The 16,424-nt window shown below is 40.2% G+C and overlaps 1 protein-coding gene across 20 annotated transcripts in view; it reads right to left on the bottom strand.

Annotated features, from left to right (window-relative positions):
- Positions 1–16,424, bottom strand: part of plxna1b (plexin A1b) — a 284,396-nt gene that overhangs the window by 165,576 nt on the left and 102,396 nt on the right. For all 20 annotated transcript variants that reach the window (XM_088085695.1, XM_088085701.1, XM_088085692.1 and 17 more), the window contains one exon: positions 3,383–3,565. In XM_088085695.1, the coding sequence (XP_087941821.1) occupies positions 3,383–3,565 (183 nt within the window). The remainder of the gene's footprint in view (positions 1–3,382; positions 3,566–16,424) is intronic.

The raw sequence follows: 16,424 nt of genomic DNA, 5'->3' as shown, positions 1-16,424 counted from the left end.
ATTTTATATGGCATAAAGTGGCAATAATAATCATTTACTGTCTCTGTTACATGACAGCTGATGTCATCTTCTGCTCAGAAAGTAAAGAGCTCAACAATCTCATTGTTTTCACCATTTGTTGACTTTTTCACATGCTGCCTATCTTCTTGAGCAAGCTGCTAACTGCTAACAGCTACTTTTTAAATCTCCCATGGGTGGTTGCACACATAATTCGTCATTAAATCATCACACCTGTCCCAACTATAGTCCCTTCCTGCCGGCTCTCCCATTTACACAGACCTCAATGTGGCGTTGTAACTCTTTCTGCTACCAGCTTAAAGGAGACAACTCTGTTCCCCCATTCTGAGATCATAGCTTTTATACAGAAGAGCAAGGCATTGTAACTGCACAAAATTTAGGCCTTGAACAGGTAGTGTGAAAGAGCTGTTCTTTGCTGTTCTTTTCGGCTGCATAATTGCTATGTGAAACCAAAACTAACTGAATCAAGTACACAATGCAACAAAAATGCAAAACTTGGTTCAGACTTGCAGGTATGAAAAGGTTCTTGCTCTCAAAGTAAGACAGACGAAAACTAGAACGCTGCCTCCTTTAAGCACAGTCATCCATCCTACCTATATTCTCCCTGTCCCTAACCCTCTCTCCCCTCCGCACCCTCAGGCATGGCTATATAAACAGCATTCAATGCTAGAGCTCTCCAGAGGAAAGTGAAAGAACAGGAACATGCTCCATTATGGCATCATGGTCTGCACACACTCCCACAAAACTGTCTACAGCTCAAAACACACTCTGTAGAAACAGACACTAATGTCTAAAACATCTTATTTCACTGATAAGATAAGAAGCACACATATAAAATCATTTATAGAAACCAAAAAACACAGAGTGGAGGAGGATGAATGCCTGCCAGATCTGCGAAGAAGAATCTGTTATCACATGCAACTAATTCAGTTGCTCTTTTTTTTCCAATTTTCTTCATCATCTGTCTCTTTATTCCTTTGCCTTTTTTCTCTTTCTCCCTTACCATCAAATTTTTTTGGCAGCGCTTTGAGTCTCAGTGTGAATGTGTGTGTGTGTGTGTGTGTGTGTGTGTGTGTGTGCTCCAATGTCAGGTTTTAGATATTGTTCCCTCTATGCAAATTGAATATTTTCCAAGACCAGATTTCTTGTTGTTTTGGGGTTTTCTGTCTGAAACAGAAGGCAGCCAAAAGAACTGCAGGCTTTTTGGCTCTGTCATTACACACACACACACACACACACACACACACACACACACACACACACACACACACACACACACACACACACACACAAAAGCACACCTCAACAACGTGCTGTAGCACTGCTTTCTCAGGTGTTGTTCTTCATGCACACACACCTCAACCAGTGTGTACAACAGCGCAGAAGAAAAGATGTGGCGATGGGGACATAAAAAAGGGACTACTGCCAAGCTAAGTGAATGGATGTCACTTTGACAAATGCACAGCGCTGAATCTTAGTCAACACTGTATTGTTTGTTGTCTCTCACTGCCTCATAAACACAAACACACATACATACACACACACACACACACACACACACACACACACACACACACAAATCCATGCCATCACAAGCATACACATTATTATGCGTACTGTGAGTGACAAACACACAGACACTGCGTGCATACACAAATATGCATTAAAAGCACACAAACACACAGGCTGATTATACATTCATAATATTGAATGGATGACAGGTCTTGAGCAGTGCAGTGGGAAACGGGGTGAATTCTAATGAGCTACCATTTACCCCGAGAGTTCTGTCGTCCATGCACTGGATACACACACACATACACGCAAAGATGTGACACATAGTAACGAATACCCGGGCTGCACACAAGCACGTTACACAGAGAGAATCGTAATTATGGCACATTGTAAAAGCATGAATCTAACATACAATCACCGTGTCAACCAAGACTATATTCAGCCCAATTTTCACTCTCTTCCATCAATGTACAGTTAACATGGTTTCATCAAAGAGCTCAGTCCTGCACAAAAAGGTGCAAAAGCTGCATTGGTGCTGTCAAGATTTGTATCTCATGTCGACACAAATCCCACACTGCTGATGTGGAAATTTTACTAAAAAGACGACTAAAATGATAGAGATTATATTATGCTTTTCCTTATTTTCTGTCGTTATGTCAGATCGTCGGATGTTCATGTTAAACCAAAATTTTAAATAACGAGGTTTGTGGAAGTAATTCCTGTTAGCAAAAACCTCAGGTTCCAGACCATTCTGAATACTTTTGTTTTTCCACTTCCGAGACAAGCTGACATCAGTTTGTGATGGATTTCTTTATTTGGTAGTGTTTACATTACACACTGCTACATGATAATGTGTAGAGAGGAAGAAAGTGACACTATACTCGATACTACCCTGAAACAGTTGCCAATAAGTGCAGACAATCTTGTGTGTGGGTGATAAAGGTGTTCCAGCACTGACAAAATGGGGAATATCATAGTGTTTTTTGAACAATAACGCATGTAAACATGTTCTAGTAGAAAGCCAAAATACAAATGAACCTTAAAATTAGCATAATAGGTCCCTTTTAAGAAATTCATTCCTAAATTGCTCTCTAAAAGAAAAGTTCTTATAAGCTGAGTTTATCTGAAAGTCAGACTCATATAAACATAAAGATAAAAAGTCTATCCATCAATCACTGCTCCATCCATCTGCACTACCCTCCATCTACCCACCTGAATTAATGCACACCACACAGCTGACCAGAGCAGAAAAGCCATTCACCAGTCATAGCTGTTGGATTGATTGAAGGCGAGCTCTTAAAATTAGAGGCGAGGCGGTACATGGCGTTGGGATACAGCAGTAACATTTTATGTGTGACGTGACTAACATGACAATCGATGAGAGGAGTAGCCACAGACTTGCTTTAAATTGCTTGTTAAACGAACAGGTTTTAAAGAGGCACTTGAATGTCCTGTTGGAAATGGCCACTAGCGAGAAAAATAGAGTTGACTGCATTTAATCTTAGTGTAAAAAAAAGTGCCTGCAAAGTGCTTTGTGTAAATGCACAACGATTGAGCTGCAAGCATACAGTTCATTAAGTGAACAATAACCACCACTGGTTGAATAGCTGCTCGCTATTCAAAACTGAAAAAAAAACATTCACTCAGTGAGTTGCATCCCTTTCTCTAAATGTCCTTGAAATGACAAGCACAAAAAAGCAAGTTTTTTTCCTCCAATGGATTGACTTACAGGCAATTTGCCTTCAACAACAGCAGTAAAAAAGTCAACCAAAATAAAAGCAACTGCTTCTTTCTATTCATGTGGAAAAAGAAAAAAATGCGTGTTTAAAACAGTAAGAAAAATCATTCCTACCTTTTTCAGTTTGCCATTCCGCGTGCCGACAAAGGCCACAGTGTTGCCACGGTAGTCATACGCCGCCACCGAGGTCATGCCATCATCTTTGTCGATAAAGAGGGGGATGCCCTCAATGGTGCTGGTTCCACCCAGAGGCTGGTTGAAGTCCTGGCCACAGAAGTTGTCGTCTATCTGCAGCGGCTGGAGGGAAGAAGAAAATACAACAATTAAAAAAAAAGAAGCCTGACTGAAAAATCAAAATGTTCAAAATTCAATCTCAATTCTGAAGGTGTTATTTTATTGTATTTATTTTATACTCTAATAAGAAATAAACATGAATGTAAGCAGTGAAAGACACATTCAATGGATTTGGTGTGTCAAATGTGTATTAAGACATTTGAAAATGATACAAGGTCTGTTTTATCTTGTGTACTTTTTTCTGATTCAGTACATCCACAGTGTCACAGAGAATATTTCAAAGTGTCCTTTTATTTGCGTTTTAAAGCCTTATTTTTGTTAAACAGCTCAAAGTATAGAGAGGAGAAGGACGAGGAGAAATAGGGAATGAAACATAACCAAAGATCAGATCAAGCTCAAGACATCAAGCGCCTTAGCCCAGTGACTTCCAAAGATGCGACTAAAAAAAATATCTTTAAAGCAGCAGAGACGCCGTCTAAAAGTCCACTTGTTACTTGTTTCCACATCACAGCGGGGGTACAGACAGAACTATAGGTACGTCATCTAACTTCTAATGCTTTTACTTGATTACCCAAAATGTTTAGCAGCCTATTCAAACATGAGCCTTTCACAAACACACCCTTCTTTCTCCCGAACAGAATCCCACCGTGCAAAACCTTCAGCGTATTGTAAAGTGTTCAGTCACGCCGGTGACATGGCGGTAATGCTGGTGACCATGTGACAAAAACTGGAGCATTCCCGTGTCACAAGGGGGCCATCGCCCCGGGCAACCCGCTGACCCATATGATGCCTTAACCAGTCAACACACACAGAGAGAGAGTACAATCAGTTGGCTGTGAAGTAGGTTTAAGTGCCACAGACAATGAATGGTTTGTTAAACCAACACATTTAGTACTTTTGTACAGACAGAAACTGACAAAGATTTTAATAAATCAAGGAGGCTTTGTTGGCGCAACCATATTGGAACAGTTGTTTAAACCCCACACATGCCAAATACTGACTTTTTCCAGCTTCTCAAATGTGACAATTTCCCATTTTTCTCCATTTTATATTACTGTAAATTCATAATCTTTTTCACAAAAGAAGCAATTTAAGGACATTAAATTGGGTTCTTGGAAACTGTGATGGACATTTTTGACAATTTATTTACCAACTGAAAATAAAAATTCTGATAACAGTGACTGGTCCAAGGTCTGATGTTAAAAAAAACAACCTCTTTAATAAAATTGAACTTTTGATGCTTTACTGTTTTTAACAGAGACCAACTGTGTTTGTGTGTTTGTGTGTGTGTGTGTGTGTGTGTGTGTGTGTGTGTGTGTGTGTGTGTGTGTGTGTGTGTGTGGGCATGTTTGTCTGTCAGAAATGAGGCAGCTGACTGACTGCTAAAGTGTGGAACTGAATGGGCGTCAGTGTGTGTCAACCAGAGCAGACACACGCCTGTGTGAGTTAGCACCCACACACTTGGGGAGTGTGTAAATGGCGGTGTAATCCACAGTCTTATCACTACATCATCTGATTGATCCACACAGGAGAAAAGATAACACCCCCCTCCCTCATTTTCTCTCCCTCCCGATCTGCCTAAATTGCCCTCAGCTCAGCACATGTCAATAACCCGTTATTCTGCCTTTTTTTTCCTACTTTCACTCTTTTTCTCTGTCTCCTTCCAGCGGCTACAGTAACTGAGCAAACATCAATATCCCCTCCCTGTCCTTTTCTACCTCCATCCATCCGTCCCCTTCTCGCCTAATCGCTCTGCTTCTTCCTCTTCATCCATTGCTCCTCAGCAAGTCTCCCACTGCATCCATCTCTCACTCAGTCACCATTCTTTCTTCCGTCCCTCAAACACCTCTTTGGGCTTGCATTATGTTCTCCAAAGAGTGTAGAGGTGTGTGTGTGTGTGTGTGTGTGTGTGTGTGTGTGTGTGTGTGTGTGTGTGTGTGTGTGTGTGTGTGTGTGTGTGTGTGTGTGTGGCAGGTGGCAGGACTATCAACTGGAGTCAACAAAGAGCTTGCTCTCCTTTTCTTTCTTCAGCGATGTCTTGTGGTAAAAGCAAAGAAAAAGAAGACATTTTGAAGCCTCTGTGTGTGTGTGTGTGTGTGTGTGTGTGTGTGTGTGTGTAAGGAAGTGAGAGACAGGAACACACACAGCCATTACCTGAAACAACTTTCTTTTGTAACTACTAATGGCTGGGGGGCAATTTCTTTCCTCCGAACAAAGGCAACTGACAGACAACACAGACCGACAAACACACGTGATGACTTGCGAACCTGTGCACACGCGCACACACACACACACACACACACACACACACACACACACACACACACACACACACACACCACAATACACATTCATCCAGTGAACACACTTGATTTTATGTGTATACAACCAGATTTGGCTGAAAGCAAGAAAACAATTCCCATCATCTTCACATGACATACAACTAGAGGCAAGAATTTTCAACCATATATTCATGAGAGAGAAATCCATCAATCTGGACTTGAGTCAGCCACACACACACACACACACACACACACACACACACACACACACACACACACACACACAAGCAATCGAATGCCGTCAGAGCCTAAGGAAAACAACTTAAAAGGGTTAATCCATCTTCTACGGAGGAGACTCACTGTCGAAAATACTGCATACAGTAGCCCCAAGAGTCCATAGGGGTTAACACACACCACTACACACACACAGCTGCCTATATGGGTCTCTCTTGGGCACTGGAGGGTAAAGGTGCTCCAGCATTCCTGCAGGTCTGAAGGTTTAAAAAGCAGAGATCAGCATGGAATAAAAGGCGTCTCCCTTGAGGTTGGAAAGCATGCTAATAGCTGCTACATTCTGATGTGGGTTCTGTAATTTAGGCTCTAAAAGATCCCCACGTGAATTGGAGCCGATACTGTGTATGGAAAGAATATTTCCCTCTGTGGTCTCTGCAGAGTTACTGGCTAGAGACCGTATTTCACATTTTACAGTGTTTTCAAAGACGCAGAACTCCATCGGGGACGAAAGAGTTAAGCCAACAACCTTCCACTGACTTTGGAAACAGGGTCTCATAAATGCAGAAGAGGAGGTTTCTTTGTTTTGTTTTTCTCTTGGTGCATGTGGTGCTCTATAAACTTGTAGATTTGCGGTTCACTGGGGTTTAGGCTTTGCTTCAAAAGACCCCCTCCTTGAAGGAAATGAGTGTGTCAACAGTAGTTCTAATTTTAAAAAATATTTGACATTTGCACATTGCATGTGAAGGTTGCAACTAATGGTTAGGCGATATGCCGGTATATATCATGTCAGAGTAGAAATGTTTCCACTGTTAGAGATTTGGCAATACCATTTCGACCGCGAGAGCTATTTGGAACAGGATGTGTAGCAAATCAGGGCTGAATTCTCAAATTATTTTGCAATTCTCATTATTTTCAAACGATCCATGATCTTGCTTATCAAGTTGCCTAGCGTAATTTGGGAAATACATAAAACTGTAACCTTTAATATCAATGCTCTCAGGATCCTTAAAGCTCCCATTTTTAGAGAATCTTAGTTTTTCCTGTTACGAGTCTTTTGTTTTTAAATCAAGTGTTGTCTATGTCTTGTTTGTATGCAAGTTCCAATAAAAAAAAAAGAAAATAATCAAATGTGATAAAGTACAGTATCATTATTTTAAACCAAGATGGTTTACTGAATTTGGAGAACAGTTACTGTATCATGATATATACCGTTATCATGATAGGAGATTTAGGACATATCACCCACCCTTACTAATGATTATTTTCATTAACAATTAATCTACCGATCAATTGCTTCAGAAAAAGACGCCCATCTCAAGTCCCCAAAGACCTTAGTGACTTCTTAAAATGTCTTCTTTTATCTGACCAACAGTCCAAAACCAAAATCTTTCCAGTTTATCATCATACAGACAAAGATAATCAGAAAGTAATTATTTTTGAGAAAGTGTAACCAGTGATTTTTCTGGCTTAAAAATTACTTTAACCGGTAAGTGATTAAAAAAAGCTGCCTATTAATAATGTGCCAATCAACCAATCCATTAATCGACAAATCCTTTAAGCTGCACTGCATACCCAGACTGAAAGCATGTAAATCTCCCCAAACTGTGATCTTTAATGGGAGCTTTAAAGGGGTTAATATCCAGGCTCATAGTGAAGCATTATACTTTATACATTATAGAGCGCGTGAGCTGTCAGCTGATAATCAAGGTCACAGAGAAACATGTAACCCACATACTGACAATACAATACATGAGGATTGAACACATATATGTGTTAATATAAACCAAGAGTGGGCCCTAGAAACATCTAGAGGTCACACGTGTTACTGGTTAACAGCCACAACTGTTGTGGTTTACCCTTGATGGAGCTGCTTAATCCACTTCACCATCCAAAACAGTGAAATATACTCATTCACATGGCACCAAACAAACGTGTGCACACAACTCAGCCCACAGTAACACTGACTGACTACAGTCTGCTGGTTGGCCCACGCTGGAGGAAATGGTTGAATAATCATTCCCCGATGATTGCTATTTCTTAAACGCATTATGTCAAGAAAATATGTGTGGGCACACATTACACCGACCTCAAGTGGAATTTGTCAATAGTAACCTCCATTCAGAAACACATATGGAAACAGCAGAATACAACATGGGCTTATGCAGAGGGCCATGGTGTTGTTGTTTCAATGCACTGCTGTGAATTATGGCTATTAGGGAGGAAGAGAAACATGTACGGTAAACACAAAAACACTCGTTCATTTGGCAGCATGAATTAGCTGGGCAGCACGTTGCATGAACAGGTGCTATGTTTCTCCATAATAACCTGTTTGTGCAGAAAAAAATACGGAAAAAATATGTTTTTGTATCATGGAGAGCTGGAGAGGACAGAAGAGAGAGGGACATAAGTGGCTGCTGGTATTAATGCTGACAACATGGTTTCAAGACAAGCCTGCAATTCATCTGTGTGCTGTCGCATGTGTTTGTGCATGAATACAAGTATGTGTGTGATAGAGGAAAAAGTGAAAACGTCTCCTATCTCTTTAATAGTCATCCATTGTGTCATCATCAAGCCAGCAGGAAAACACACATTTCCAGTAAAAAAAACATTTCCTACAGTCTCAAATAGGATTGAGCGATGACTATGAAACTGGCATATGACGCTGTCAACAGTAAAACATGGTAGATGGTATCATCCATCAACCCAGCCCTAGTCTCAAGTTTAACGTGTGTGTGTGTGTGTGTGTGTGTGTGTGTGTGTGTGTGTGTGTGTGTGTGTGTGTCTGTGTGTGTGTGTATGTGGGTGTGTGTGTGTGTGTGTGTGTGTGTGTGTGTGTGTGTGTGTGTGCGCGCACGTGTGTGTATGGGTGGGTGGGTGTACCGGAGTGAAGTAAGGAGAAGTGGACAGCAGGGAAGGAAAATGATCTGGAATCAGCCACAGGAGTTGTTCCTCTGCTGACTTCCACCTTGTTTTCATATCAAATGATGGTGAAGGTTTTCACAGTGTGTGAGTTAGCACACACGCACACAGTCCCAGGAGTGTGTTGGCAGGTTCAGGTGTGTCTCACCTGGCATTTGTGTAAGTGTCTGTGTGCACATGTGGATGGCTCCAGGCGGGGTGAGGGATTCTGGGAGAGGGCAGCTCATAAATTACCAAGAAATCTCAGCAGGATGGGGCCTTGAACTCATGGTGTGTGTTTGTGCTTGCGTGCCTTGCACTCCTTTATAAAGCAGAAACCAAGCATCTAATGGTTTCCATAGCTACACAGTCATAATGAAAAGTTTGCATGTGTGTGTCTGTGTGCTCCAAGTTACTCGACATCATTGTAAAAAAAAAAAAAAAAAGTATAGTATACATATACACACACACACACACACACACAGACACACACAGACACACAGACACACACACACACACACAGACACACACACACAACCAACTAACCTCATGCCAGGTCAGAGTGAGGCCTCATGTTTGCTTACTCTAACATTTCTTCCATGTACAGTGCCTAACAGCTGTGACTCATAACTGTTGAAAAGTGGCAACAAACACAGACACACACTCCACACATACTTACAATAATTACTTATGTATATCACTGTAATGATGCTGCTGAGTTTTATAGTATAATGGATGGTGATACAAATGACGAGGTTTCAATAAACACTACAAAATAATTCACTATGACTAATGTGAAGGCAAGCCAAAAATTACATTTGCAGGTTGCTTCCAATTACCTGGCTGCCACCTTCAACTTTACTATTCAAACAGCTGATTCCAATTCAAATATACTATGCATACTGGAAGTACTTCCTGGTTATTGTAATCCTGTAATTCTTTTTTAATATTCCTTGAACCTGCTCATACCTGTGAATACTCTTTCAGGGATTTTATTGCATTCACTCAGCACACACAATCAAAAAGGAAATAAAGCTTGACTTAAAGGAATTATTCATCATATGATGATAATTTATGACTAACTGTCTAAAGCTATGTCAGGTTTGCTGTGAGCAGTTTCATACAGGAACTATTTTCTTTTTACTAAACTACATCCACCAACTGCTTCACCATGCAAAAGGAAAAGTGCATCCACTCATAAATGAGGAGTGTGAGATATAAACATTAGTGGCGTCCTCCTCGGCTGAACTGTATCGTTAGCAAGGTCAGTGGTGCTAGGTGAGCTGGCAGTAGGTGTGATACGGTTGGTGGGTGTAGTTTGGAAGAAAGAAAATAATTCCTACATGAAACTGCTCAGAACAAGGTCTGTGGATTATCTTAAGTAACTGGGTCATGATTCACGGAAAAAGACATTGCTGTTGAGTTTTTCAAATGTATTTTTAATACCACCAGCCGAGTGCAATCTCGTCCCATTATATTCACGTAAAGGCAGACATCTCTATGGCTAATATCTCCAACACTCGGCAACTCATGCCAAAACAATCTAGAATGATAAATGGCACCAAGAGGAAAAATATGTATTTTTTATTTTGGGTGAACTCTCCCTTTAAAAAAAATAAATAAATAATCACTGCTCTATTCCAAAAATACTTACCATGAAGAGAAAACCGAACATGGTGTGCAATGAAGATATGGTGCATGAATGTTAAAACAGACACAAGTCCACGCACAGACACACTTGCTCTAAAATAACGTCTGTTTAGAATAGCAAGATGTATAAGTCTCATAGGGCTCATCGCCAACGTCAGCTGTGACGCCACTGGCTCCATGGCAACAGAGTGTGTTTGATTGGTTGTGTCTCAAAGGTGTTAGACAAATTGCTTGATGCATTAACAACATCTTGAGTGTTTACATGGGCTGATGATTTAAAACTCGAGACTAGAGGGGTATGGGGGGTCTGAGGACGAAATGAATTTCTGTCAAAATTATTTACAAGCGATGAATTGTTTCCGTCCAAAATGCTGTAGCTGTTTTCTAGAATATGTTACTGGATCCTAACTGATCAATAATTTAGAAAGAGAGATGACTGCACCAATTCCATATTCATGGGTTGCAGGGTAGTAATTTCTATGTTGAGTGCACTCCAGGCAGACAGTGAAACCTCAAGGAGTTGGCACCTATTCAGAGAGCTGCTTCCAAAAGCTGTCACCACATGTTTAGACCGTGATCCAACTGAATGTGAGAGACAGAAGAGGAAAAATATATACTGTATGCACAATGTACAGGAAGAGAATATACCAGTAAATGTAGAGAGGCGTACAGTCTGTTGAGAATAAACTGATGCCAATATAAGCCAACAGGCTGACAAGTGGAGGGCTTGTGATCAAAAGATCATCAGTTTAAATCCCCACACCAGCTGGAAAATGTGGGTGGGGAAAGTGAATGAGTAACACGCTTCTTCCCTCCATCATCAACCACCGCAGGTGCCCTTAAGCAAAGTACTTAACCTCCGACTGTTCTGATGGAGATGCTCAGTGACCAGTGGTGAGAGTTCTTCAGCAGATTTAAAGCTTTCACACAGCAAAAGATATTTTAAGAAGTTCAAATGGTACCTGTAACTGCTTATAAGACATATCAAGCAGCAGTTCAAAGGAAATATGACTAAAGGAGCTCCATGCAATATTCAGAGCATTAATATAGCAGCAAAACACCATTTGATATCTAAAGATATATTTAAGCGATGTAGTCCTGAGCAGAAAGTAAAGTAAAGTCCCTCTTTGCATGTTGTAATCTGAGTTTCTCTGTTTTTTTTGTTGTTATTTGTTACCCATCACACCACTTATTGGCACATTTAACTGCCAAATCCATAAATACGCTGTGCTCTACTTCTCTACATCACAGGCTGTATGAGTTATATCCGCTGCAGTAGTGGGTCAATTATATCGTATCAAATCAAAGAATTATTGATTTGTTGAAACCATACAAATAGTCTTTTTTTCACATCTGGGTACAAAAAAATGCAGGTGTCCTTTCATTGAACTGGGAGCACCCATCCTCCAGTACCACCACTCTGTCAGCACTGTTGCTTATTGCTGTTAGCGCTTTTATAACTGTTAGCACCATGACATGATCGGCTCAACTCCCTTATGTTGTGAGCCATTTGCAGACAACCTCTGAATCATAGATGAGCGCTGAATATAAAAAAAAGCTCCTCTGATGTGACCCAAATGTAACTTCAAGTAATAAAATTCAACGTGAAGAATGTGAAATCCAACATTTCAACAAGTCGTTTAAATAATTTCACATAAATTTGCATAGGATGTAAACCCAGCCATTAATGGTAAAAGAAAATATATGTAAAAGAAAATTGCATTTTTAGAAATAAAGACTTTGCTGTTTGGGTTAATCATTTTAATATTACTTTTCAAATAAGAATTTCGAAATATATTTTCTCTGTATATAAAAAAAAAAGCAATCGTCTTTAGAAATCTTTTTTTTATTACCTTGTGGGACTCTGGCACAACAGCAGATTATCATTTTTTAATCTTAGTTTCTAAAATTTCTATTTAATAAAGCATAATCTGAGCTGTACTAATTTAAAGTAGACTTTGCTGATTTGTAACCTCAGAGTAGTGTCTTTTAACAGTTTGAAACAATAACCTTTGGGTGCACTGGGACATGATATATTATGTCATATTTAAACATAAGAATCAGGTTGTCGGAAAACAGCAAGAATATGCTTCTAGCACACATTAAAAAGTAGACCTGTGCTGACTGTGTGCATTCAGCTCATCTACACGGTAGCCAAACTGTAAAGCTGGAAGCAGACGTGTGTATCTAAAAACAAACTTAAAGCAAACAAACACAGACTATTAGCATGCGCAATGCAAGCACCACCCCTGCCCCAAATTCTCTGATAACTCCTGATAATGATGTATGCAACACACCACCCACACACAGTACAGATCAATACATAATTACACTGACAATTAGTATCATTAGAGGGGTGCTAGAGATGGGGATTTGTTGAGCTAAACACTCCTCAGAGAGAGAGAGAAAGGTCAGAAAATAGAGAGAGAGAATTAAGCAGCTCACACACAGTCTGCATGGGGTCTTTTCCAAAAGGTTTTCTATTGTCCTTTAATAATGGGATGAGAGCGACACTTGAGCACAGAGTGGGTGTGATATTGTTAGCTCACACACACACCACTGTAACGCAATCAAATGTCTATCCTGCGTACAAATGAACAAATTCTGGATTTCACATCCCAAAATATTAACCGAAACATGACCCATTAGTGCCAATAACGCTTGAGACAACCCGCCCGATCGGCATCTCCTAGCTCAACTCATTTAGACTGTCAATTAACTCTGCTCGTCAACTCTTGCTCAATTAATCAGGTCTAATTACTTTAACGCATTTGCCGGCACATCCTTTTAGATTAGGTCCGCAGGAACAGAACTGTGTTTTACAAAGACCACAATTGAGCAGTGTTTATTAGATGATATTCATAATGATGGATTTAACAAGGTTAGGAGCCGGCCAGTTCCGCTCTTTTTCTTTTCTGTAACAACGTAATGAAAATCTGCCCGGTTTGCTTAATGACAGCTCGTGACGTGCAGGATATCTGTTAGCAGGTCTAGCAGCAGAGAGAAAACCTGACATTCTGCTTATTCATAAAAAGGACTTGAACAAAACAAGAAAACGAAATCTAGGAGGGAAAACACAAACAACGAAATGAAGAGAACTCACACTGTGAGCTCTACTGCGTCTAATTCAGTCAGCACGTTTACATGATGATAGAAAATGTTGAGTTACTGTGTTAGTCTGACGAAATTAGACTAACACACCCAGATAATCTGATTGGAAGTTGAGCTATTCTGTCGTGTAAACACCTCAGTCAGACTTTAACTGAACTAGGCGTTCTGTGTGTGCTCCTGGCCCCTGCTCCCGCCTCCCTCTGTGGTTAGGACAAGAACTGTTCGAAACCTTTGAGGGGGCAAGGCGGATTGCTTAACGGTCAGGCATTTAAAAAAAAGTTAAGCACTGAGGAGGGACTTGTGTTTTCAACTTTGGCTTAGCAAGGGACATGCAACTTGAAAAGGTGGTATTTTATATTTACTTTAAATAAAAAGTCACACCTCAGCCACCCCCATCCTCTGATAAATAAAGTACAGTCCCATAACACCGGCATGGAAGCTAGGCAACGTATTTCTGTGGACGGTGCCGCAGCAGAACATACTTCAGCCACCTAAAAAAAATCAATATCATTTTAAGTGTACACCTATCTGAATACTTGCTCTGCTTTACCTCACACAGGCTGATCGAGGAAGCCGTGAACCAGCAACTAAAATGTTTTTCTCATTGCAGTATGGTGTTTCTGATATAACAGCTTCAAATCTCCATCTGTAAGGGCTGTCTTATGGCAAGGTAAAGCGGTAAAAATATTGTGAATTTAGCGTTCACTTAAACTGTTAAACTACTTTTCTAGTAGGCATGAAACGGATCAATGAAGGCAGAGTTTGCTCAGGACTGTTTCATTATATGTTTGTGACGCAGCAGCTCTCTATCCCAAAGTCATTGTAAGTAAACAGTTGTGATTGTGATGCCATCTATATCATAAACTGTATAATAATTTAGGTTTATTAAAACTAGCTGCTGAAAGGGGGTATATCTTCACCTGCTGTGGAGGAGTCGGAAATATACCTATCAATAAATCTACTCTCCCCCGCGCTTGTATACTGGGACAAGGACAGAAGTGTAATCGAGCTATAACCGTAGCTCCACTAAAGTGTGCACGTAAACGTACTGACTGAGTCAGTGTAATAGTGTGTGTTCTTATCAGCCATGGGTGTAAGGATGGGTTAAAACATTTGCATCAGCTATACTGCTGTAATCAGTCTCTAGAGTGCAGCTCACCACGGGACGTTACTTATTCTGATAACCACGCTCCACTTAGCAGCTACCCTGACTACACAAAACACACACAAACACACACAGACACACACACACAGTACAATGATAACTTAAAGCTCCAGCAGCAGCAATATTGTAAAAAATAATCAGAACTTAATACTCAAGTACATGCAGTAACAGTCTTTATGCTTGACCTAAGTAAATAGCCCCAACTATTAAAATCTAGAAAAAAACCAAGAGTGACCAACCTGTTTATTCAGGCATAAGTGACTGAGCCTCAAGCTCTTTCACAGCAATGCCCTGAATTCACATTTCACACATCAAGCATGTTCCAAGGAAAGATGCATCACTGCAACACCCACACTGCCTCACATGTAATGTCTTGTGAAGGCAGCATTGAAATACCACAGCGGTGAGTGCTATCGCCAACAAGCTGGCAAAATTCAAAATAACTACGAGTCAAAAGTGATCACACGAGGATCGATTTCAGGTTTAGAATTAAATCTCACCTTTGACACTGATGGTCAACAGCTGGCCTATGCAACATGAAAAAATGAAAACTTGAGACTGACTTTTTTTTGACTATCATTGATCTCCGGTTGATTGATGAATTGGCTTGTGACAAAGTTCAAAACCTCACCATCCATCTGGTGATCAAGAGAAAGGAGCTTGACATTTTGAATAGTCTTTGGGTCAGATACGAGCATCATGTAGTACCAGTGGTGAAACAGGAAAATGGACTTTCCAGGTCAAGTTTTTGTATGTTTAACAGTGTTAAACAAATGTTTTCTTGGTATCGTTTCACATGTAAAAAGGTAAGGCACTGGTTACATGTACATGCACTTTTTTCCAAATTTAACATTTTCTGTTTCTGGACATGTGGAATATGTCAGCATTATTCGAGTTTTAATAGCTTCGACATCTTCTAACATGAGTACAGCACATTGGAATATGCATCTATATCAAGGCTGCTACTGCAGTTTGTGACACATGGCGTCTTGTATGTTTAAGGTTAGCTCTGTGCATTGTCATGAATAAGTTGTAAAAAAAATACCAAATAAAATAACAACTAACCAATAATTAGCAAGGGTGGGGTAGAGATGCATGCACAAAAGAAAAGCCAAAATTTATGGTCTAAATACTTCTAAACATTATGAGGGAATTGGATATTAACAGGTCTGGATATCAACAATATTGCAACTCTGAACTTTTCAAGAAGGTGGTTGAAGGAATGAAAGAGGGAGGATGTGTTTGTACAATCAAACAAGTCCGCACCAGTGAAACCTTTGGAAAAATTCTATTCTGACCCAAAATAAGCCCAACAAAATGACGAGCAGCTCCAGCCGTTCCACTCTTCTATATTTGGACATGATAAATGACATGTTGGAGTGCATGAATCAGAGTACACACAGCTGCATGTGAACGGGAATAACAGTGGAATATACAATATCATTAGCCATATAAAACGTTTAGTAGGAATATTGTCTTTTTTTGGAATTAGGGGAGAAACCAGAATATTTTCTGCATGTCC

The sequence above is a fragment of the Plectropomus leopardus genome, chromosome 2 (assembly GCF_026936395.1).
Source record: "Plectropomus leopardus strain MGB_pleo_1.0 chromosome 2, ASM2693639v1, whole genome shotgun sequence".
Taxonomy (NCBI): domain Eukaryota; kingdom Metazoa; phylum Chordata; class Actinopteri; order Perciformes; family Serranidae; genus Plectropomus; species Plectropomus leopardus.
Note: the sequence above shows the minus strand (reverse complement) of the source record. Positions and strands in the feature narration are given on the sequence as shown.